The sequence below is a fragment of the Galleria mellonella genome, unplaced genomic scaffold, assembly GCF_026898425.1.
Source record: "Galleria mellonella isolate WM207_F2 unplaced genomic scaffold, CSIRO_AGI_GalMel_v1 utg93, whole genome shotgun sequence".
NCBI classification, from domain to species: Eukaryota; Metazoa; Arthropoda; class Insecta; order Lepidoptera; family Pyralidae; genus Galleria; species Galleria mellonella.
Window position 1 is genome coordinate 850,865 of NW_026442176.1, and position 27,438 is coordinate 878,302.

At 31.0% G+C, this 27,438-nt stretch overlaps 1 protein-coding gene across 1 annotated transcript; it reads right to left on the reverse strand.

Moving 5' to 3' along the window:
* Positions 1-256: 256 nt before the first annotated feature.
* LOC113516944 (uncharacterized) lies at positions 257-3,701 on the reverse strand. Its single transcript, XM_026901450.3, has 3 exons — positions 3,492-3,701; positions 2,413-2,812; positions 257-2,236 (listed from the first exon to the last, which is right to left on the reverse strand). Exons 2-3 carry the CDS (start codon positions 2,686-2,688, stop codon positions 2,051-2,053), a joined length of 462 nt encoding a protein of 153 aa, XP_026757251.1. The 5' UTR covers positions 2,689-2,812; positions 3,492-3,701; the 3' UTR covers positions 257-2,050.
* Between the last annotated feature and the right edge of the window lie 23,737 nt (positions 3,702-27,438).

Consider the following 27,438-nt stretch of genomic DNA (forward strand, 5'->3'; position numbering starts at 1 on the left):
TAGAATATATAATATGTACCTTCCGTAGAAATCTGAATGATAGTGAAACCTGTATTTAAAAATCCGTTGCACGGATTAGAAGCAAGCATAAAAGCAGACGCGGAATAACTTTGTTTTATACTATTTAAGATAAAAAGAGAAAAAATTGTGTTACCCCAAAAATTTTAATTACTATGTTACTTTTAAATTGTCATTAATGTATTTTTCATTTTAAATATTATCCGGAAATTACAGGAAGATGAAATTCATAATCAAGTGAAGTTTTCAGACGTTTTATATTTTACATTATTACAAATATGACATTATATTTCAACCAGTATAAACTTAAAATATTATATGCACAATTTTAGTTGCAACAATTTTTGAGTATTGTTGTTGAACGTCAATAGTATATAAAATGGAACTAAATAAATATTCAATAGAGAACCTCCTGTCTCCTAGAAAGTGTAGATGCGGGGAAACAATTTAATACCTACTTTTATATATAAGTACTTACATAGAAACCAGTTATGGAAGACTGCCAACTTGCTAATAAATATGTATTTGTTCTGTTATATACTTGATTATTAAATAAATAAATATGCTGTTCAATATAATTCATATTTTATTTACTTAGAGACTTACAATTTTTTGAACCTCCTATATCTTTCTTTTATATTCTCTTGTTCTTCTTTTTTTTTTATACTCTCTTTCTCTGGAAATAAATATTTAGTCAATGTTAGAACGGTATCTTGAAGTTCTTGTGGGACTAGGCAACAATAATGCCTCGAGCGTGACTTAAACTATATGCACCTATTTTGAAAGTACAGATAAGTGTCAAAAATAATATAAAAATATAATATTAAAAGCATATAAAAATACTAAGATATAAAAACGCAAGGCAAACAGTGCCAAGATGCTAGCATCACCTGTAAAGGATGCTATTTATAAGGTATTGATTTCAAATGCTAAACTAAATTGTATTTGATTTTATATTTATTGTTGTTTGAGTGCATAAGCGAATTGTGTTTACTGATAAACTTCTGGAGGTGAGGTTCAACAATGTAAGGATTTGCATATAGGCTACAGATAATAAAATACTCATATAGGTAAAGTAATAACATATATTTTATCTATATAAAACAATAGGAACTTTTATCTTTAAACTAGTTTGAAGAATTTCGAAACTTTCATAGTCACGCAATGGATTTAATGTTCACATTGTAAATATATTACCGATAACTGTTATCAAGGTAATTTACATGATTTGATGCATTTTGCGAAATTCCTTCTTTAATAATACTGAAATAAATATTATAATTATAAAGACATAAAAACTTCAATTTTTTGTATTGAAGCCATAATAAATAAATTTAAGTATGAGCAGTTAATATAAAATAAAATCATACAACTTTCACACATAACATATTAGCTGTGGAAAATTAAGCATTTCCAGCAATTATTTTCTACTAATTGTTACCATTAGTAATAATAGTGATTTTTTACCATTATTGTTTTAATTTGTGACAATTTCTATTTGAAGAGATAATGTTTCCTGGCAAACAGAAAGTTAAACAATTTTAGAGTAAAAAATCACACTATTTTTAACTAGTAGCAATAATTAGTACTAATTCTGGAAAAAATCCTAAGAATTGTAGCTACTTAAATACAATTATTATAATTTCAATATCTAATACTTGCATATTATTCTTATCGAGCTCTTGACATTTGCAACTGAGGTTAATAAACATCGTGGTTACTGGTACAAAATATATATCTAGATATACTATATCTAGTAAATATGACTTATTGATTTATTATACGTTGACATTTGATATAATAATATAGCTAATTATTAATTTTTATATTAATACATATATTAAGAGTTAAAATTATCTATATTTTATTACGTCTACAAATTGTTTATGTAATAAAAATAATTAAGTTGTATTAAGTAGAGAGCTGGTGCATTTATTAATTATTATTAGTTAAAATGTGCATCTTAGTGAGTGCAGATGGGGTACGATTATAGACATATCCATTTATGGAGACTGACCACATGAGATATCAATTAGTCCGGTATATCACTAAGCCGTATTCCGTTTGGGCGACGGTACATCCTCTCGTGCATTGGCAGCTCTCCGACTAGGAAGCGATCGAGAGCCTTGGACGCCGAACGCGTGTGGCCTGAACTCCTGAAGGCCGTACTTGCATCTTGACCGGCGTATTCCAGCATAATGTCGGCGCCACCGGGGTGCTGGAATGCAAGAATGTCTTATTAATATATATTTAGGTAGGTATTGCTTATGTTATGAATATAGATAATTAATAGGGAGTTGATTAACTGTTTATTAGGTATTTAGTTGAAATAATAGTTTAATAAATCTATTGATAAGGAAATCAAAAGAATTTAAACAATATTTTTATACTAACTTCTTCAAGGAATGTTGTTATGTCGTAAACGCGGTCGTATATCACAACCCAGCAATCTTGAGGTGTGTCATGGCAGCTCACTTCTGCTAAAGTGATAATTCTATCTTTTGCCTCTGGCGTTCCAGGTTCTATTTTATGGGTCCATTTGGTATCGATAGTCCAGGGATTGACCAAGCGTAGCGCTGCCATCGTGAGCGCCATGATGTCCAAGTCGTTGGCTTCCTGTGTCGGGATGGTTGGCAGGTTGACTTCACGAGGAACTTGTACGGTAGTCATTGTATTGCTTTATTAAAACGCTCTTCAGTAATCGTTGATAACGGTCAGCCTCCGATGTTCTGTATAATGAGCCGTGTTTATACTTTCTGGTAAGTTCAGCGCGATTGATGTGATATTTGTATCTCTGTAAAGGGATTATGAAACCGCATTAGTGTTGTCCCGTTGTGGCAAAGGGGTGTCTCTACAAATTAATGCAGCGAATAGAATTTCAGTAATTTGTGGTTACGTTTATCTTACCATTTTAAATCTAATTCTGAATTTCTTTTAATAAAGATGTAGTAGCTATTAATGATAATTAATTCATATTAATTTTGTTTAAACAGTTATGTTTTAACGTTTTTCAGAAAAATTTACGTTGCGCCAACCCTATTAAATGCAGTGAAGCGTAGTAAATTAAATATGATACTGTTCTGGGATCACTTTACGTCTGAGCTAAGATTATACCGCAACTACTAGGTACATAAGTACCGGTAGAAGTTTGAATATATAAAAGTTTTGGCACGGTGTACTTTTCATTTCCGTGGAAAATCTTGTAAAGTTTACTGTTTCGGTATACATAAAATAAATTATGTTAGTATATTTTATAGGTAGGTATACTTCATCTTCGTAAAGCAAAAAAATAGGAAACAGTTTTTTTTTTTTTAAACTGTGACTGTTAAATTTGATTGCCATTTTGAAAGTGATTGTGTGGGTATAATAATAAGTATAAATCAATACAAGTTCAACGGTTCTTTAGGTATTATGAAATGCACAAGACGTCACTATGTTTATATACATGCGATTTGAAAACATATAATATTTACCTTTTAGCTGATGCACCAGATCCTTGAACTTGGGTTATCTGTGTTGATATTCGTAACTTGGAGAATGACTGTCACACCAATTGTCACTGTGCCACCACTGTTCGTTGTACTGTTCAATATTCACAGTTTCAAAGAAATGCATGAGATCGTTGATCATTGCCACGAAATTACAGTTTTGTCATCTATCAGTACCGAATAGTGAATGAATTGCGGTATGTAATGCTGAAACTTATATAGTAGGCGGGCACGCGCCGCTGTTCGCTACGATTTGCTGATGTAATCGAACGGTTATCTTGCTTGCTTGGCCTGGCCTGCGCCGGAGTCGCCGCTGTGTTCGTTGAGTCGAGCCTCCATATTATTATGCCGTTTAAATTTTTTTATAAACGAATTTTTTTTGTTAATCTTTCATAAAAAGTAACATTTTAAATACTTGTATTTAGTTTTATTAATGTATGTAGATAAAATTACGCACCCACCTATGTCAACGGTATAGAATTACGAGACACTAATGGTAGATGAAAGGTCGAGGATGCTGAAGAAGTTGTCAGGTCAGTTGGTCCATCGTGATTAATTTGTGTATTCGTCACAAATTAATCACAACGATTTCCAGAAGAAAACGCGTGGAGGTCGAAACTAATTTCCCCATTCCTAGCAATCCCTTTCCCTCTATTTGTATTTTATAACCTACTTATGTTAATAATGTGAAAGTAATTTAATTTGAATGGAATTTGTTACACATATGGACCATATTTCAATTTGTAAATTATAATTTTTCGATTTCATTAATTTCGCTTCAAATTATATTATGTACCTATACTAGGACTAGGTAGCTATTTAAATTCTCTTAGGGTTTTAAAATTAATTCAGCATATTTGTAAGGTACAAATCTGTATACGAAATGCATTCCATTCCACGTCTCAGTTCGGCTAAGAAGGTGTTGTGAGGTATCGCGCTTCTTAAAGTACCCAATATGTGAGTGAATGTCAATTTAATATATTTATTATGAATGAAATAAGTACGTAAGTATTTATTGAGAGAATTTTATTATATTTTATAAAATTCAACTTCATAATAGAATGGAATCAATTCAGTACAATACAGTATCATTTAGGGTACCTCAGTTAGAATCACTAGGTAGTGATTAAATTTTTTCTTATTCGATAACACTGTGTTCCCGAGAAAATTATAAGAAATAGTAAGAAGTCCTCTAATCATAATATACAACGTTCCGGGAAAATTTGTAGTTACGATTTATTATGAAAAAAAAAACAGGCTATTGAAAACGTATATATATGTATATAATACCTAAGTATGTAAATACTGTTATACTCATTTTATAAGCATTATAATTATTTCTAGAAGAGAATTAGTATGGTTTTAGAACTTTGGATGATTTTCGTTTAAATGGTCTTATTGCATCTTACATTTAGTTAAGTATGTATGATAATAGTATATAAATACGTTACAATTTATATCATAATAAAGTTGCTCGAGATCGATTAAGTAAAATATAGCTACTAGGTATCATCATAATAAAAATTTTAATAGGAATATTATGGATTTCCAAGTTTGTTCTATTATTATTAAAGAAAGAAACATACAATTTAAAATTTTATCTCTGACCTCTGTGACCTTTGCCCAAGCTGTAAATTGCAGTTTCCGGTTATCATAATTCGGTTAACGCACTAGTTCATTATGAACCAATCTAGAGATTTCTCTTACTGTCTCAGCTGAGGGGGATGGAATTGTTAGTAATGTGATCTACCAGTCCCATTGCTAACAATATACCCCGTCAGGTCGACCTACACGTTGTTCTCCCTGGAAACCATCGTGCTGAATTCCAGATGTATTCATCACGGTGGGCTAACTGACCTGCTATTTCATCCTCACCTATCATCCCTCACTGATGCCCCTCCAGTGCTTTTTTTAGTAAGTATACATAAATGGAAGTGTCTGTATATACGTCTTATAAATTTGCAATAAATTAAAACGTTAAATATATAAAAAGGAAAACGTAGATCATTAAATAAAATATGATTAAATGTAGGTAGTGGGGATTTCATTATTGGGAATTAAAAACAAACAGTTTTTAAATAATGTTATTGCTTTAACTTCTTCATTTATGTCACTAACGGAGGTCATATGTTTTGTTTGTTACACACCACTGATAAAATCACGTATGATCGATCGAGATTCGATTCTAGTTACGTATGTATATTTTACGTATAATTGTGACGTATGTCGTAGACGGTGAACGAACTCTTTCAGTTATTTCAATAAAAAAAAGTTAACGCGTCTCTTATTTCATCCGTATGTTGTTTATTGTAATAATATGGTTATGGGTAGTATTATTGATTAACGGAAAATATGTTTTTCTAAATTTCTACTGTAAGTACGCACAAATTATTGTACGTAATTCTTATTATTGAATATGTGTTATATATTTATTATGTGTTGTGTAGAAAATATGATGAAAAATACTGATGAAAAACGTTTTTGTTGTTGCGCGTCGTTAAAACATCTAAGAAATCCATATAATTTTTCTATCAAAATATACTTACCTATACATATATTGTCAATGATGTAACATTCACTATAAGTTACACATTACACGCGTGATAGAAGTGAATGATGACAAGTTAAAAAATATTTCATTATGTTAACATTTAAACTAAACTTTAAAAATATAAAATAGTCATGTACTTACCTATTTATTTTGTATCGTTCTTTAGATAGATTTTCTACAAGTAAGTTAATATGGATATAGTAGAGGGAATGGATTGTTGTCTAATGCCGATGTAGATGCAGTCCCATTGCAAACAATATACTTTATTAGGTCGACATCCACGTGATCCCCCCCGAAACCGTACTGAATTCCAGGTGTATTCATCACAATGGGCTAACTGACCTGCTTTTTCGTTCTCACTTATTATTCCTCACTGGTGCCCCGTCAGCGTATACTGTTAGTGCATACGAAACTTTCATTCCATTATCATTCATTAAAAAAAATATGAGTATGTGTAGATATATTAAGTATTTTATAACAATTACCTTATTATTTCATTTGCTTGAAATTTGATTATTGTAGGATATCGTAATAGTTTAACCATCAGACGGGCTGTATATTTCTCACCTTTCTTCGTTCTGTACTTGTGTACTTTTCTCTTTGAGATATAAAAAGCTTTTTATACGATTATAGTCATATTATCAGTTTTAATTAATATTGATGACTGACGTATGAAGTCATCAATATTCAAGAAAATCATTATTATAATCGAATGATATCTAAGAAATTATTTTTATATCCTGACGACTCGTTAGCCTTTTTTTTAATGAATGTAAATGTTACAATGTTTATATCTCACCTACACTTATTGGTTTGGGCTGATACGGTCCTAGAGAAGTCATCTCGGATCAGTTCACTTTTTTTTTACAACTTAGAATGGCAAACAAGCTGACGGCCCACCTGATGGAAGGTGGTAATCGTCATCGTCATCGTCAGCAGTACCATGGACGTAACAGAGTATACTGTTTCGCCCATGATACTCTCCATGCGTTGCCATTCCTGAGGACTCAGATGTTATTCCTTTGTACCCAGTAAATTCACGCCATATCCTATCCTTCAAACCGAAACACAGCCATGAAAACACAACTGCTTTACGGTTGAAACACGAATGGGACAGAGGTACCCAAGCAATCGACATTTGTACAAAGTCTCCCTCTGGTAAACTTGTCGTGATGGATTTAGAACATTATATTACAAGAAATAATTACGATGGTTTGAGTCCCTAATAGATCGAATTTCACGTACAGTCAGCTTGACAGGGTACTGAATAGTATTGCTACCAAAGGGGTTTCTAATTTCCGTTACTTACAATTCCCACTCCCCGTTTTTTTATCTATGAGACAGATGGAACGCCATTTACCTCTGTCCTTATTTTTTTGTACGTAGACTGAAACAGAAATGTTTCACGCAACAGTAAGTTGGATTCTATAGTTAGGTTAATAGTAATTTAATCTAAAAAAGGCCAGAGGAAAGAAAATGTTGATTTTATATCTGTAATTCCCGTGTGGTCCTGATAGAATAGGCCACTCCTTTTCCCGTGTGTGTTGTAAGTGGCGAGTAAGGGAGAGCGAAGGATGGGCAGCAGCGTCCCTCTTAAAACATCTCCAAAGCCTAACTGCGGTCGCCAATCCGCCAACTATTGGCAAAACCCCCCTTGGGGGAGGGTTATGTTTAACAGTGGACAGTTAAAGGCTGATATGTTGATGACGATACCTGTAATATTTATTTATTTTATTTATTTATTTATTTTTATTTATTTAACACTTTATTGCACCAACATAACATGATTTGTTAAAACAATTTTCAATACGTATAGTGTAGTACAAAAGGCGGTCTTATTGCTAAGCAATCTCTTCCAGACAACCTTTGGGTAGAAAGGATTAAAGCATAAGTAGGTAGGTGGCGCGTTAAAAAAGATAGATTTGTAAAAAATAATATTTGTGACAGCATCGTCATACACATATACATACATAAATAAACACATACAACCAAACATATACATATATATACATATACATACACATATAAATATATATACATATACATATAGCATAAATACATACAAATATACCATATTAATACACATATATATAACACACATAAAACTGGAAATACGTAGGACTAAGTGATTATAAGGATAGGTAGTGGGCTTTAACTAAGTTTTTAAAAATGGGCAACGATTGAGCGCACCGTATAGGGGTAGGGAGTGAGTTCCACAAACGAACTGCTTGCACGGAAAAGGATTTGGAGTAGAAAGAGGAAGAATGGGTAGGAATTATGAGTTGGAGGTTGTCAGTACTACGTAAAGAATAAGAATTAGAATTGCTCTCTCTCAAGAAACATAAAACGTTCTTTTAAATAATGAGGTGTAACTGGATTAAAGAGAATTGAGTAAAGAAGGGAAAGGATTATGTTTAACGAAGACGGATAGAGACAGATATTGGGATACATGGTCATAATCCAAATATGGTATACATAAATTTTGATATGTTAATGACTCTTCAGTGACATTTGAATAACAGGAATCGGCGTAGTCAATATTTAGGAGCAATGTTGAGCTTGCAATTTTTATCCATTTTCCATCATTTACTGAGATGATACAATATTTCCAATAAAAGTTTATCAAAACAAATAGAGTTATTTGCGGTAGTTGTAATTTAAATTCATTCCATTAAAAACTTTTATTATTAGCTATTCTGAAATGTTTATACCTATGATTATAACCTTGTTTCGGATTTGTATAGTATTACTTAATATACGTTCAAGGTCTTCGTTTATTGTATTTACTGCAACAGAAATATTAATATAATTTATGCATAAAGATTAGGAAGACCGAAGCTGAGACGTGATATTGTTGATAAATAAGGCAAATAAAAGAGGAGATTGACGTCACGGCAGATGTACTGCACCAAGATGACAAAGAGTCGTTGATACGAATACGCTGCCGACGTCCAACCAGGTAACTACGAAACCATTCAATTGCCGATGGAGATATGTTGAGAGAAGTCATCAGTTGCAACAAAATGTCAAAATCGACGTTTATAGCTTACTTGTTTTACATTTTCCATCATTTACTGAGATGATACAATATTTCTCAATAAATAGCTTTATTAATTAATATAGAGTTATTTGTAGTAGTTGTAATTTAAATGTGGTTTTATTTTATTATTAGCTATCTGTTTTATACCTAAGTTTGTTTATTGTATAGTATTACTTAATATGCAAAGATGTTTAGCATATTATAATTTATCATATTATACTAGATTCCCAAAGAGGGTTGACGTCAGGCAGGTGGCCGGTCGTAAAATTAAAAACCAAATCTTTTTGTAATATGGATAAAATCATATTACGCCGACCCCAAATGATTGGGATAAGGGTAGGAAGATGATGATTATACTAGAATATACTATAGTTGTTTTCTAATATAAATAAACGTTCTTATCCGAATATTCGGTTTTGTAATTTTAGAGTAGGCATTTTGTATTTTAAGGTTCATTTTAAGGTACAGTTCGGTTATGTCATGCTTGTTAAATTTTATTCTTCCCCTATTTTCACAATAAATCCGTCAAATGAATTTTTTGACTTTTAGTAAAAGTATTAAAAATATTTTTTATTTATATTTGTGTAAAAGGAGTCGACAATATCTAAAACTATTTCGAATTTTAATCGACAATGTCTAATATAAAAATTTATATTAAACATTGTCGATTTATTGAATTCCTCATGTTTTAATCTGAATTCTATAATCATGTAACTCACCATGTTACCTAATTTTTTTAATGAATGATAATGCTGTGGTAACCCAGCCTGCGATATCAGTATACGGTGGCAGAGTACCAGTGAGAAATGATAAGTGAAAATGAAGGCAAGTTATTTGGTACATCTTGACGAATTCTACAAGAATTAATCACGATGGTTTCTAGGAGGAACCGCGTGGAGGTCGACCTGATACTGCTAACAATGAGGCTTTTAGACCCTATTACTAACAATCGCGTTCTCCCCACCCATTACCTATTACACCATGAATTCAGTACGATGGTTTCCAGGTGGGACCAAGTAGATAGAGGTTGACCTGACAGGATATATTGCTAACAATGTGACTGGTAGTCCGCATTATTAATAAACCCTTCCTCCCCGCGGAGGGTTATTAATCTATTATTACTACGCTAGAGGAAGAGGAGAATCAGATTTTTTTTTGTGGGGCTTAGTATAGAGGCTTTTATATTATGCTAAGTTCTCCCAGTAGCCTCTTTTATTATTTTGATATTCATAAGAAGTGAATTATATTCTTAAGATTTGTTACTATACGGATAAATCACACTATTCTATAAAAAAAAAAATAAAGAAAAACTTTTAGGAATATAAAAAAGAATAAAGTAAATTATTGCAAAGTTTATATTATTATCCTTTCGTATACAAATTATTCTTACCTACGTCATATTAAATGGAGCATTTGCGTAAGCAATTACGTTAACATGTTTTCTTGAAGTATACTAGTAGTCAATAATAATACGAGAAAAATATAATTACGTCTTATTTTAATTCGATAAACGGTGATACACCCATTCACAACTTACCGTCATAAATTCAAATATCTAGTTCGGTGAAATGAAAGCAAACGAGTCTTCTCCATGTAAAACTTGCTTTACCCAGATTTTACTGGAATTACTGTATTTTCCGGTATGTCAGCTAATATCATTCTAGTGAATGCACCTCAAACCAAACTATATAAGACTATTATATTCCAGTCATGTATTTTTATAAATAGATATTTTCAATTTAAATGTTAATATCGTTACGGTGGTTTCTATTTATCTATCTTTTAGATACCAGAAATAAAAAAAGTGACTGGCGTCAGATACAAACACGTCTAACGTATCGACTTATTGTATGTTACCAACCCTACAGGAAATTCCGCTGTCTAACTTGTTTCATGTAACATTCCGCGCTCATAGAGCTGACATTTTCACCCTCTCCTCCCAGTCCATTTGTAAAAATAATATCTACAAATATTTCATATTTTATACAAAATTTTTTTTTTTTCTGTAAAAACGGACTACTTCAGTTGTGAATAAATTTCGGTATAAGGGACAGAAATGAGAATATCATCATCATAATTTTAGCCATTATCCACTGCTGGACATAAGTCTTCCCCATAAACTGCCATAAAAAACGGTCTTGAGCCACTTGCATCCACTGACTCCCTGCAATGCTTTTCAGATCGTCACTCCATCTAGTATAGGGGTCGTCCTACACTACGTCTGCGCGTAGGGGGTCGCCACTTAAGAACTTTTCTTCCCCATCGGTTGTCGGTTCTTCAAGCTATGTGACCAGTCCATTGTCACTTCAGCTTGCTTATCCTTAGGGCTATGTCGATTACTCTGGTTCTTTTGCGATGAGAGATACTTAATATAAAATGATTTATCGAAATCGGTTTAGAATTTGCGAAGATACTGTGTAGTAATTTACATATAGAAAATGTAATTGTCTGTCTGTCTGTATGTTTGTTTAGGCATTAAGCAAAAACCAAATTGGACACGGTCTTCAGTTGTATTTATAAAGGTCTAACTTTAAATCTGGTATATATCTTGTTACACCGTTTATATTTATCTTGATACACAAAGTGGTATGTGCCCCCTGTGTTGTAAAAAAAATATTTCATTGGATTTTTTACTTTTAAAATCCATGCGTACAAAGTAGCGGGTAAAAAATTGAGTTAAAAACTCTTAAAAAGGAGGAAATTCTCAATTGCACTATATTTTTTCCAGTACTTCTACATAATAGGATTTTTTTTAGGTTTATGTAGATAATAGGTTTGTGGACAGTAACGTCACTTACAAAAAAAAACAAGTAATCTTATAATATTAGAAATTGACCTAATAGCAAAAACTGATATGAGTGTTTTTAGGGTAATATCTCTCAAATATCGTGATTAATCTCATAATATTTTATGTATGTTTCTAGATCTACAATTCTACTCCACTAAGTACAATCTATAAGCTATTCAAAGACGAAAAGTAGGTACAGTGTGATACTAAAGTACTTTGGTGTTAGTGCTTTTGTCTATATTGCAAAGAAGTACTTCCTTAGATACCTACCCCTAAAATTGCTCCAATATAAATGAAATATAATATTCTATCTGTATATTTCTTTTAAATGTACCTAATGTATTCAAATATTTACTGAGAGTTCTGATAAGTAGAAGTTGTTAACCGACTTTAAAAAAGGAGAGGTTATCATTTCGATTAAGTATTTGTTTTTTGTGTGTATGTTACGCAAAATCTTCGTTAATTTTGATGATTATTTCATTTTATCGAATGAACCCGGTTGGACCTATAGGTATTTATTTATTTATCAACTAATTTTGTCAAGATTGAAGTCTTTGTTATTTGGATAAAATTTTTCATAAGAAAAACTTTGGTCTTTGGGAACAAAATGTACCTCGTCTGCATGCTTGCATGAAGCAGAAAATATTTCATCTTGTTGTATTTCAGTTTGAACGTTAAAATAATTAAGACGTTATTGAAATCTTTAATACAGGTCAGACTTAAGAAGTGGTATTATAACCACTATAGGACATAAATATAGGAACACAAAAGACAAACTAAATTAGTCTGTCTTTGGTGTTCATTCAGATCGTTCTAACTTTTTATCAATAAGACTGCCAAGTTTGCGTTGCGTCAATAGAGAAAAACCATAATAAGGTTTTGCTACAAGGTATAGCACGCGCTAAAGAGCTGATAATTTAGCCAATTTAGATAATTGTAAACAACTGCTTTACTATTTATTCTAATTATACTCAATTAACTTTTTTAAGATAATGCCGTGATCTAGAGGTAGGTAGATATTGTAGCGTCTATTAAGATGCGGTAAATTCAAATCTAATATACAATATACCGTGAGAGCCACGGTATGTCTCAATTATAATTCGTGAATTTACAGGGTACAGAGGAATAATATCTGAGTCCTCAGGAATGGCAACGCATGGGGGTATCATGGGCGAAACAGTATACTCTGTTATGTCCATGCTACTGCTCATGTTTATAGGCGACGGTTACCGCTTTCCATCAGGTGGGCCGTCAGCTTGTTTGCCATTCTAAGTTGATAAAAAAAAAATGTAATTTCTGAGGACTAAGATACGCTTTCGAAGTCAGTCATACTTCTCATATCTAGTAATAATCGCACCATAGCTATGCATGCAGTAATATGAAGTACAAAGACCCGTACTGATGACTTTGTACAAAGAGTTCTATGGTAAACGTCGTTTGTAAATTAATCAGAAACTAATCAGAAAGACTGTGGCAGAATTATATACTGATATTAATATCTAGCACAGTATTGTAGGGGAAAAGGGATTGTTAGTAATGGGTTCTTATAGCCCAGTGGGGCTGTAGTTAATTATAGTTTCCAGGGTGAACTGTGTGAAGGTTGACCTCCACACGGTTCCCCCTGGAAACTATCGTAGTTAACTCTAGAATGTAGAATTTGTCATGATGGACTAATTAATTCGCTTTTATCCACTTGTCTTTTACTGGTGTACCGATAGCGCAGGCGGGGTTACCTATTCTATTTTTACTTATAAAAAAGTAATAACAGAATGTAAATCGCACTATGCAGTTAGTATTGGCAAGATATTAGATATATTACACAATAGATACCTTTTTTATTTGTAGTCTTAGTTTAGGTATCTAACGTTGACCTAGACTTTTCCTACACAAAAACGATACAGTTACTCTCAACAGCTATTTTTATAAGACTTTAATAAAAAAAATCTAATTTCACTGTCTATTATTACTGTATCTGATAATAGTGTGTATTTATATATTGTGTCACAGGAAGACTTATTTTTTACAACAGCCAGTCAAATGCTATGAGTGGTATAAGTAGGTAAACTATTGATACCAAACTTTTATTTTCATCGAGTGACTTAAAAAAGAAGAGGTTTTAAATTCATCTGTATTTTTACATTTTTTTTTATCTGATATGTGTTAATATTTTATGTGTACTCTATTTTTGAAAATGCAAGCGAACTGCAAATATCCTTTTTGTAACAGCAAAATTGTGGCTTGATTGATCATTTAGAGGTTTTCAACCTTATTTTGTTCACCTCTCACTTTGTCAATATATTTTTTTTTCTAAAGTCTGTCCACGCCCCCACTGCGCCATTTTAATGTTTTTTGTCTTCTAATTTTCTCTGGGTTTTTATTTCCTCCCCTGAAAGTTAAAACATTCACAAAGGGGCGTTATCCTACACTCCTATTCTATGATTTAGAGCAAGTAAATTTAGAAAATGTCATTTTATAAATGGGCTTGACCGAGAATAGAACTCGGAGTCTCATTAAAATGAATACGTTATCATTAATTTACGAAGTTCTTCTTTAAAAAATGTCACGTACATATTAAACTGATAAAACATACCTAATGTTAAAATAAGTTGATAAACCCTGTCACGACATCATTAATAATCACTTAATTACAATCATCCATGTTGTAACTTATGATGACTTGACAGAATTTATCATTTATATGTATAATTAAGGATTAATGTATTCTATATCTATAATTTTGAGAATAACCTGTGATAACATAAACCATGTTACTCACACCAGGTATCAACTATAATTATATATTGCAGTATTATCATTTCAGTGGTTCATTATCAACTACAAAATAAGCCTTTCTCTCGTATATTTATCATAAGGATCGAACCAGCATAGAATGGGCCACCCCTTCCTTTCCAGTGGGTGTTATAAGATACAATTACGAGAAATTAAAGGTCGAGGAAAGGACAGCTGCGTCCCTCTTAGAAGATTACCAAAAGCTTAATTGCGGTTGTCAACTCTCCTGCCAAACGTGGCAACTACTAGCAAAATCCCATGGGAAAGGTCTATGTTCAGCAGTGGACAGTTAACGGATGATACGCATTAATAAACTGGTTCACATGCATATAACGATTTTTTATAACATATTTGTAAGGACTACGTCAAAATAATATACGAGTAAGTAGTTAGTAAAAAATAAAAGGTACTAGAGATCGTTCTACACGTATGTATTTTTATGAATTAAAATCGATATTCGAAAACTTATTTCTCATCAGTTATCGTTTCTTCAATTATCCATCAAGCTGAAGTGACAATGAGTTTTTAGCTTCTTTGGTCAGATATCTCGGTTATATTCACTTAACAGCTAGTGAAACTCTGATAGTTTTTTACATAGTTCGTTATTCCATTTTGTTATGCAGCTATCAATCGATATTTCGATATTTGTGGTTTTATTAAATTTGGTAGACCGATTTACTTCGATTGATTATTTTCACGCAACTAAAGTTACGGGTTGCATTTTAATTAATTATAACAATAATATTTTACTTAGAATTTTATTTAAGATTCAAGATTATTTATTTGTAAAACATACGTATTTACATGCAGATGTTAACAATACAATCTCGTTCCACATGTTTAGCCTGTACGACATACAAAAATATGTAGTTACACAGATAGTTAAAAATTATACATCAAGTCAATTTCCTACAATTTATCATCATCACATTCTGATTTTAAATACATGTAAATAAATAATAATAATAATTGTTAGGCAAGAATAAAAGAACGATGTCACAATAATGTTAATAAATTTAAATATTTGTTTCGTCAAATTTTATCATTAATGAATTCACATACATTTATCGATTAAGATATTTTTTTTTAATTTATACTTAAATACACTAGTTGGTGAATCTTTTATCTATTTATGATACTTAAAAAAGCAAACAAGCTGACGGATCATCTGGTGGAAAGTGGCAACCGTCTCCTGGCGACATTAACAGCGCCATGATCATCACAGAATATAATGCGATCTTCCTGGCACTCCTCGTATTTTGCTATTCCTTAAGAGTATGGTGTTATGTGTATGTACCCTATAATTTAACAACCGTATCCCACTCTTTAGACTGAAACTCAAGCCTAAATGTACAGTCCGAAAACTACAGAAACATGAGAGGTACCGATGCCGAAGATTTTTTTATAAAGTTATCCTCTGGTAAGTTAATATTCCAGTATAATCTGGTTTATGATGACAGTTACAAGTTTTTATTAAAACTTATTTGACAGTACCAACATCATACAACTATAAATTTGATAAAACAAACAATGATATTTCATTGTTTTTTAAATGGACATAATCAAACAGGAACTTTAACAACGATAAGAGAAGACGCTTTTATGTTGTGTTATGATAAATTTTACGTTACGTACAACTAGATAAATAACTATAGTCTAAAATGTATGGATGGTATAGGTACCAATAAAATTATTATTCTCATGATAATAACACCTAATATATCTGCATTTTGCTAGCTTATCGTTTAACGCAATTGTTAGGTTAAAGTCCACATCAATAGTAAATGATCTTTGATCTATTGTTCTTAGCTATGCGTCTGGCTATGTCTCAGTATAAATCAATAATTTATTTAAACAGGTCTTTGAAAGGTATGTGTTCACGTACATTATTTTTATGACATTTAGTGATTTCTCATTTCATACAATTTATTTTTTTTTGTTTTTTTTTTGTTTTTACTCTATACTTACTTAATTTTGTCGCAACAAATGTAAACAATATTGTTTTGTATTGTATATTTAATTGTCAATAAATTTTATAATCGTATATATTTATAGATTAGCTTCTATCAATATCAGCACAATTTCCTGACACAAGTGGTAACGAATTTACTTGTAGATGGTTGACTTGACCTTTCAATTGTGCTTTCAACTTCAAATCCCTTGAAAAATCGATGCCCCGAAATATAGACAGAATAATTTTATAAAATACTTTCTGGGACATCACTTTTTCTTAAGGCTCGAAACTGATAAAGTTCACCGAAATTAGACAGAAATCGCCTTTGCTGAAAATCGCCAAGATATGATATGGAAGTCCATTCTGAGGTGTCATTTCTTTAAACTTAACTCTAAAATTAAATTTTAAATTGTTATCACAGCGAAATATTTATGATAAGGACGAATATGATACTCGTAATTAATATAATAATTCTCTAATAGATTTAAGTCTAAATTATTATAATTTTAGTTTATGATATATGAACCATACAGTAATTTCGGGAAATTATCAAATTGAAATATTAGGTTTAGAGAAATAGCGTCTCAGAATCAATCTCATTGTTACCATTTATATGAAAAAATAAGATTTCGGACCATCTCGTTCTATCGTATGTACGTGGTAACTAACAAATTTGCATAAAATATGTTGGTGATATCGGTAATACATCAAATGATGTCATAATGTCACTGAACGCGTTATTATTATTATTTTTTACCTATAGTAGAACTGTTTGATATTGTTCTTAGTTTTATTTTTTATTAATTTAACCTCGACATTTCTAAAGGTACGTTACTCCCAGCAAGTGTGTATTTACTCATCTGTTTTCTATAGAACGCTCAGAGCGTAGGAACCCACAATTACAGTGGCCTTGATAAGTGACGCCGTGAGCTACATAGATATAAGAAAGTAATTGATGCCAATTAATACTCCAATAATTTGTCGCAATTCGATTCTTTGGAGTCATGATAATAAACCAGCTTAAACGAGGTTTTCCTCGTAGGCTATGAAGGTTATCTGAGTCTAAACGTTGCTGAACAAATTATTTTTAGTCATTCGAAACAAAATTAATAGAACTAATATTTTCTTATTATTACTTTATAATAAATAATTAAATATTATATTTATTATTGTTTATTCGTAAATCGTTAATGCAATGTTAAGAAGATTGTAAACCAAATGTTACGAAAACAGTTACTGCTTAATCTAAAAAATCTTAAGAAACAAGTATTCATTTAATAGATGGATTAACATTTAACATTTGCCCCATTTATACCAATATGTGAGAAATTCGTTGGGTGATGATAAAAGAGATGTTTAGAGGTGATTTTTAGAAATGCAATGAAAACTATCAAGTATTAAAGTTTACATACATTACATACGTGTAAACAAAATCTCAACTGTTCAGGGTGGGGTAATTGCGTATCATTGACAACAAACAAGATCGGTGAAGTTTAAAACTGGTTCAAGTTGGTTTTCTTGAATTGCCTTATTATATGATAGATAACAAACCGATGCGTCTGGTTAATACAATGTTAATTAAACTAATATTGATATTAGTCAATACAGAGATTGTTTTGAAAGAAATTTTACACGTGTTTGGGTGGTAGAGTTTTGAATGATTTACTTAAACAGGTAAACTGTATTGTATCCTATTTGTTACATTTATATTTATTATTATTTGCTATGGGAGAGGGGGTCAAACGAGCCTGTGGATTATAATTATGGTTACAGTTACCATAATTATGAATAAAATAATAATAATATATATTTTGCAGACAGTATTTTATAAGATGGAAACTACTGATTACAATTTTGCATATGCAGTGCAATGTTTTTAACATTCTGCAATAAGCAATCTAGCACCTAAATGGCTTATTGTAGAATGTTAAAAAATAATATTAATTCCGTATTTACGTACCTAGTACCATTATCAATATGTAAAACAGTTACAGCTGTTTACAATCTTGTAATATTAAATCAACAATATTATAACAAATAAGGTACCAGTAAATACGTCAGAAGCATGTCTTGAAGGAATTTATTTTATGCAAACTCAATTTAGTTGTCATTGATTATTTACAAACAATTTATTAACGTAATTTATTATGATGATAAATTGTTTAGATATAGATACATTAAATTTTAATATGTTTTACAATATATAGAGTTTACTCCCGAATTCAGAGGGGCATTACAAAAGTTGTCATATAGGTCTCTTTATCCCACTCGTGTGTCTACCATGAAGCTGTTCTAGCATGGCTGTTGATTTGAAAGGTAAGGTCACAGTGCATTCTGTGATGTTGATGATGCTATTAATGCATATTGCTCTCTATATGCACAGTTTGCTGTTGTATCCATCAGGAGGGAAATTGACTTGTTGGCCATTTCAAATTATTTAAAAAGTAGTCCCGAGTTGATAGCTCGCAGTAATTATGTAACAATTAAATTCAATTTGGGGAACAAAATAATTGACTTTAATTACGAATAAATTTCTTGTCTATGTAAAGAGTGAATTTATTTCTATTGGTTTTTTAGTTAAATTACCAGCCCTATTTGTATGCGGAAGGAGTATAATCCGGATTAAATAGGAATATATCTTACTGAAGACATCCAAGGTCAGTATAAAGTATCATATATACATATAGACGCAAAAATAGATATCGTCTTATATATTAATAGTCATGTTATCTCACTGTAAATATTTAGTTTATCAGGAAAACATCTATATTACCACTTGATTTTTCTTTTAATACCTACTTTCATTTACTCGTATATAACTTGAAAGGACGAATAAACTGACAGCTCTCCAAATGGAAAGTGATAAGCGGCGACGAAAATAGGTAGGAACTATTCAGAACATAGTTTATCTGCTTACATTATGCGACTCAAAATTATATATATATATATATATATATATATATATATATATATATATATATATATATATATATATATATATATATAATATATAATATATATATATATATATATATATATATATATATATATATATATATATATATATATATATATATATATATATATATATATACGCAGTTTTTTTATTACCTAAATTACAATTACAAAAATAATTATTAATTCACATACCTATATACGTATATACACGTGAAATAATAATTAATTTAGCCAAACAAACCAATATTAATATGTATTAATAAATTCCTTATGGAGTATGGGACCACTCTGAATGTAGAGACATTTAGGTAATAAAAAAACTTCACAATTGGTGAATTTGTCACGTACAAAAAAGTCCAATTAAGAAACTTTCTTTCGGATGGCGAATAAAAAGAAATGAAATAACATAGAGGCGGATATAATAAACCGATTAAAAATGGATAAGAGTTAAGAGTGAATAAATGTTAAGGTCAAGAACGAATTGATAATCTTTTAACGATGAACGATACCTAAGAGACAACAACTGGATTGTCATATTATAAAAAAGTTTATACTATTTATAATATTCAAAGTCAAGGCTGGTACAAAATGAACTTTGGTTAACTTAATTGAAAGTATAATAATGTACCTATTATGTGGACATTTTACGTGTTAATTTTAGATTTTTTTATTTTATTAATAGTAATGTAATGAGACAGATACACTATTGATAATATTTGTGATTATGGATTTTTAGAGGAAGCAAATTCATAAAAATAGCATGGCAAGTATCGCTATTACGTACACAGTTATACATGTACATATCGGTTTAATCAACTCGAAAAAGAGAGCCTCAATAACTCTGCTTTATTGTACGAATATAAGTGTTATCATTTTGTAATGTAGTTCTATGGGTAAAAATAGACTTTGTACTAGAGGAAGACTTTGTACAAAAGTCATTTGCTTCGGTACTTTTATCCTATTTGTATTTCTACCGTTAAGCAGTTGTTTGCATTGCCGTGTTTCGGTTTGAAGGGTGGTATATGGCAGTGAATTGACAGGGTACAGAGGTTATTCCTCTTTGGACCCGAGTCCTCAGGAATGGCAATGCATGGGTGGTATCATGGGCGAAAAAGTGTACACTGTTATGTCCATGATACTGCTCATGTCTATAGGCGACGGTTACCACTTTCCATCAGGTGTGCCATCAGCTTGTTTACCATACTAAGTTTTATAAAAAAATAGACTTTAAATAAATAGTAGTATAACAATAAATAGAAATACAGCACTAGTAATAAATGTAGTTCAATTTCACCCTGTATATCATTGTAAATGTAATTATTAATGTAAATTGTAAACGTAAATACAGTAATCTATAGTTAACGTTATTGGTGGTACAATTAATTACATTTAAATGTAAAATTATTATCATGATATATTGTACCTATTACTGTTTGTTATCTTCAATAGCATTAAAAAAAATGGCGGCGTGGTGGGCCAGGTCGTTGGGCTCCTTATAATATGGTTGAACACAACGATGGCTGGCTCATCCGTCATAATCCTGAACGGGTGCTTCTAGTAGGGACTGGTCTGTTCAAGAATACTGTGATTGATTGTAGCTTGGTAGTTTTTTTTATTTTTTTTTTATCAATACGAAGTTTGTGGTAAGCATTTTGATATTTTTTTTGTTAGAAACTCAACTTTTATTTGAAAAAAGCTATGTTTCTTACTCGTTCTGCTCAGCTGAAATTGTATTCTAAACTGGGCGGTAATTTCATAAAAAAATGACTATTCAAAAATACATATTATTAAGTTTACTTAAATAAAAATTATTTATTGTTATTATTTAATATTATTATTATAAATGTATTATAGATAATATTTTTGTATTAATAATAAAATCTGTAGTTTGTGCCTACCTATATTACTTATTCCTGGAATTGAATGTCTCTTATCGTATTAAAATTTCTTAAGATAAATTAAAATAATATTTTTAACATGGTAGTATATTTGTCACGTTTTCAAACTGAACTCACGGATCAATACAGATAATGTAAAAAATTGTGTGTATTGGACACGCGTAGGTACGTATGTATTTGTACATACGTATCTACGTTTTGTACATATTGCGAAGGTTTGATACATTATTCTGTAAAATGTGAATATGTATTGGCATCTAAATCCAAAATGATATTGCTATTTAATGTTCTGAAATTACCTGGTGCCACTTAGTAACAGAATCAAGTGAAATCACGCGACACATTTTAATATTAGCCATAGTCGTTGACCGCAGCATATATACATAATTAATAGGTGTATTATGTGAAACGAATGGCCGGTTTAGATTATAAAATTCTAACTTGTGAGAATTCTTCTATGGGAAATGACACTAATTACTTCTCTTCCTTGTCCAAAGTGATAAGACTTAGGGAATCGTACCGTCTGTGCTATCGGTATACGTTAGTGGAACATCAGTGAAAGGTGATAGGTGAAGGTGAAAGCAGGTCAATTGGCTCATCGCGACAAATTCACTCAATTCAATAATTAACCATGTTGGTTTCCACTTTACCAGAGGGAGACTTTGTACAGAAGTCGATTGCTTGGGTACTTCTGTCCCATTCGTGTTTCAACCGTGAAGCAGTTGTGTTTGCAGGGCTGTGTTTCGGTTTGAAGGGTGGGATATGGTGTGAATTTACTGGGTACAGAGGAATTACACCTGAGTCCTCAGGAATGGCAACGCATGGGGGGTATCATGGGCGAAACAGTAAAGTCTGTTATGTCCATGGTACTGCTCAGGTCTATAGGCGACGGTTACCACTTTCCATCAGGTGGGCCGTCAGCTTGTTTGCCATTCTAAGTTGTATAAAAAAAAAAGATGGAATCGTATATAGGTCGAGCTGATATGGTACCGACACATTATTAACAGTCCCTTTCCCCCCGATGATGGATATTTCTTAGTACCATTAGTATGGCTGACGCAATTCGTTACGTAGTTAACGTGATCATTCGGCGCTCGTGCTGCGTCGGCGCAGGCGTCGCGCTCGTTTGCTGATGCGACGCGACCGCGATATTATACCCCCTTCGGCTCACGTGGCACGCGTTTTCATTCATGATTACTGATTATAGTGTAGATGACACGGCGCTGTTACTTCTTGCATCAGACAAACGGCACGAGAAATAGCTAATTTGAACATTATTATTTTAGAATGTATCGTTAGTTCTACCTTTAAAAACCTTATTTTTCATTATCATCTATGAATTCTGTCATGTTTGTTCATTTTATGCACATCTATTAATCTAATTTTTTACAGTATTGATTAAAAAATACAGTACAATAATAGAATCCATCGGAAAGAATGCATTATATAGCATTGCAAGTAAGTTTACCATACACACATTTTTGCATATATACACATAATTAAATATGTATAGTAAAAAATAAATAAATAAAATAATAAGTATGTGTATACACATACACGTAATTATTAAGTAGGTTCTTATATTATTTTTGTAGTAGAATAGGTACATAAATTAGATATTCTTAGAATGTATAATAGATATTTGGAATATATTTCATTTGCAATAAACACACAAAATAATACGTATCTCAGAATAACTGAAACGTTTTAAAAATAGTTATATTTTATGTAGGTATAATTATATCTTATAAAATTCCCCCGAAGAGAGGGAGACTTTTGAGTGATAAATAAAGATAATACTAATTTGCTAAAATATGAAATCGTCAAAAAAATAATTGCGAAATACAATTATTGGTATTAAATATTCACTGATGGAGCAAAGTCTATGGATGGGTTAAGCGTAGCGTTTTGTAAATTAAGTAAAAAAACATTTTAGTTGTTATAAAATCAATTGTAATGTGTTCATTATGTCAGCGGAATTAATTGCAATTTTAGAAGTATTAATATGTATCTTATCTGTAATAAATATTCAGAAATGTGTAATTTTATCAGACTGTAAGAGGGGATACCAGCACTTATTTCGTTGTGCGTCGGGAATAAAAGGAATAGGAATTCCTTTCACTAGGAAGTGCTAACAAAATTTTAGTACTCATTCATAAATTAAACCAAATTATAATTAATCTAATACTGCAATGGATTCCAGCACACGTTGCTTTAGGAGGTAATTCAAACTCAAATCATCTTTATTTAAATAGACTTGTTTACAAGCACTTTTAAATTGTCTTTTTTTAAATTAATTAAGAAATAGACCGTTTAGCTAAACTAGTCATAGAGAAAGGTAGGGAATATCAGTCATTACTATGTTTTATTGAATAGACTTATATATTTAAATTAAAAAATCAATGTCAAAAAGATTGGAAAGAATATTTTAACGAAATTTCCGAAGAAATTATGAGTTTTAAACTAAATACCATATTTGGTATAAAACTAGTAAAACTATTCAGGCTGAACCTTCACACATTCTTGGTTTTGTGGAACCAAAATTAATATAATATATAATATTAAATCAGCTATTCGACTTCGATCTAGCCATTATCCATCAAAAAAATTTGCACATATGATGGGAAAGCCTTGGTCACCCCATTGTTCAGTTTGTGATATCATCGATGATGTGCAACATATAGTGTTAGAGTGTTATATAAACTCGATGGAAAGAGAAAAAATCATGCGTTACTTTAATTTAAATAAATTAAATATTGGTCTTATTCAATCTATATTAGCTGAACCCAAATCGGAAATTTTTGTATATCTGTGTAAATTATTGATATCAATTAATTCCTCTCTTTCCGTGACTAGGGAGAGTAGATAAAACTTTATTTGAGAAATCAGTTCGGGGTACGATAGGGTTGATATATCTAAAGAAGGTAAATATAAAAGTAAGTAAGTAATAAATAACAAGTAAAAAATTTACTTCTTGACTTTTCCTAACTGGAAATGGAATACAATGCACAAGCATTGTGTTCCATTGTGCACTGTAATGTCACCACCTAAAGGTCTAAAAGGTAATCTACATAGGCTCTTACTTGTATGATAATACCGTTAGCGTCAAAAATCTGTACATACAGTTTTCTTTTTGTGAAAATTAGCTAGAGAGCATAAATACGTCAAATTAGTAATTTTTAGAAGTCATATCCGTCTATTTATTTATTATATCATCATGATAAATTGGTTAAACAGATTTTAAATTCTGTAATCAGTTAGGTATTAGCCCAATATAAAAACTGGTGTAAATTTTATCAAAATTAGTCAACCATGTGTTATATCGTGACCTGTTCATGTATGATGTCGCATCATTATTAATTGGAAGGTCATATTGACTGATTGATCAAACAACCAAAACTTTAGAGTCTAGACATATAAAACTTTTCTTATATATCGAAAATTTAAATTATAATTGGAAGTAATAAATAAAAATGTATTTCTCAAAATATTCTATGAGAATTAAATAGTGATAGCTAAATGATTTTTATTTGCAATTCTTAATATTAAATCTATTGGAGATTTTCGTAAAAATTTGTCTTATTTGCATTCTTGTCTTATTCTAATTCACTAAAATGGATATTATTATTTTTTTCCCAAAATTTGTCACGCTTGGTAGGCAAAGTGGCAACTGCAGCTAGGTTTAAGAGATATTTTAAGAGGAACGCTGCTGCCTATCCCTCGTCCTCCTTTTGTCGCCTTTTACGACACCCACAAGAAAGGAATGGATTGTCTACTTTATGCCAGGACCACACTGCCAACTAATATAAATAGCAATAAAAGAGACTCATTAGTTTTATTCTATAATCCATTATTAATGAAGAAGATGCTTTATAAACATAAATAATATCTAGTATTTTAATGTAGGTGACGGTAAATTCAAGAAGACGATAAAACTGTTGACTTTTGTATTTAACTTTAAACACGTTCTAGTTCGGACTAGATCTGATGTTGATTGGGGTTCCCCGTGCCCCAATGAAAAAATCAGAACCATTATGATTTCATTCATCTTTTATTAATATATAAAATATTTTTTTTAGTAATATTTTTAATAATACTTTACTACCTAATATTAAAAATGTTAAAGTTATTTTGTTTCGTTTCATCTTGGCTCTTGATTTTTTTTTTAATTTTGATATAATTTGATAAAAATAAAATATTTTACTTATATTCTGATTGTCAACCGACTTCAAAAAGAAAAAAAGAGGTTCTCAATTCGGTTGCGTTTTTTTTATATTTGTTACCTCATAACTCCATCAGTTAAAAACCGATTTGAACCGATTTTTGAAAAATTCTTTTTTTTTATTTGAATGAATATACTTACAGATTGGTCTTATAGAAACTTTATCAAAATCACTTCGGTAGTTTAGTTTTAAAATCAAAATAACTGGTTTTAAGTCGGTTTTTTTTTGTAAAACAATCTTATTGACTATATACCTATATATATATCGGAAATCAAGTTTTCATATTTTAATTAAATTAAGAATGTGTCTCTCAAAGCATAAAATTAAATGTTATAGTTAGTTTCTTTTTATAATTTATAAATAAAATGGATTGACCAAATCTTTAATATATTTAAAAGAGGATGCTGAGTGATGGACTAATTTATTTATATATTAACGCAATGCCGAAACCGCTAAATCTAGAATCTTGTAATTTTACAGATAATTTATATAGCTTTTATATAGGGAATAATAAGAAATAAATTTTTCCCCTAAGAGGAAATGAAATTCTAAGAGGGTAAAACTTTAAATCCACACGTACAAAGTCGCGCGAACAAGTTAGTTAAAATATAAGATTATTATTGTCATGAATTTTTAGACAGACGATTTTGTGTGGCTTTATTAGCGTGGAGTCAATTAAAATAAAAAGTCCTTGTATGTTAGTTTAGCAAATATATACTTAGTCTATCTGCAAACCAAATTACATTCAAATTTGTCCATCTGTTAAAGAGTGATTGTGCTATTTACATTATGAAATTGTACTATAGAAGAATTTGAATACGAGGTATTTTGGCGACTTCTGCAAAATTGTTAACTCTCCCGGTCCCTGTAATAGACAGGGGTCATTTATTTCAACAAATTTCTATAACTACTTATATACTTTGTGGTGGGAAGTAAATATTATTATTTGATATTATATTGCAACTACGGAATTCTTTTTACACATCTGATATTTTCTTGGCAGGTTTTTGCCCGAAACTTGCGATAAGGTTTGACGTAATACAGAATCACACTATAATATTGTGCTTTTGATAAAGTTTGGGTAACTGTAACGATATCTTTAGAAAGTGAATTGATAAATTTCCATTATTTATATTTCACTAGGTTATTCAACTATCTGATGACTGCATTGCGAATCGCTTATTAGTTCTATCAATACTTACCTACCTACTTACCAGACCTATCTATCTACTTATTCGTATTTTTTTTAACACAAAGAGGGTTTGTAAGCAATGTTCTTTAAAATTTTTGCATGGGTATTTCTATACTTCTGTACTACTTGTATTACTGCAGCTGCGCTTGCATTGCTGTGTTCTTTTTTTTTTAATGGGTGATAATGGTATGGTAACCCCGTCTACGCTATTGGTATACACTGACGGGGCACCAGTGATAGATGACTGATGAGAATGAAAGTAGACCATCAGTTAGCCCATCCTGACGAATTCAACTAGAATTAGCCACGATGGTTTCCAGGAGGAACCACGTGGAGGCCGACCTGATAGGGTATATTGCTAGTAATGGAGATATTTGACCCCATTACTAACAATCCCTTTCCCCCCGCTGTGTTCTGGTTTGGTGATATTACAAGATACTTATAGAGGCATAACATCAGGAATGACAATGAATGAATGGTACCATAGATATTGCAGAATACACTGTTGATTTTCATAAGGTTGTTTGCCGTTTCATGT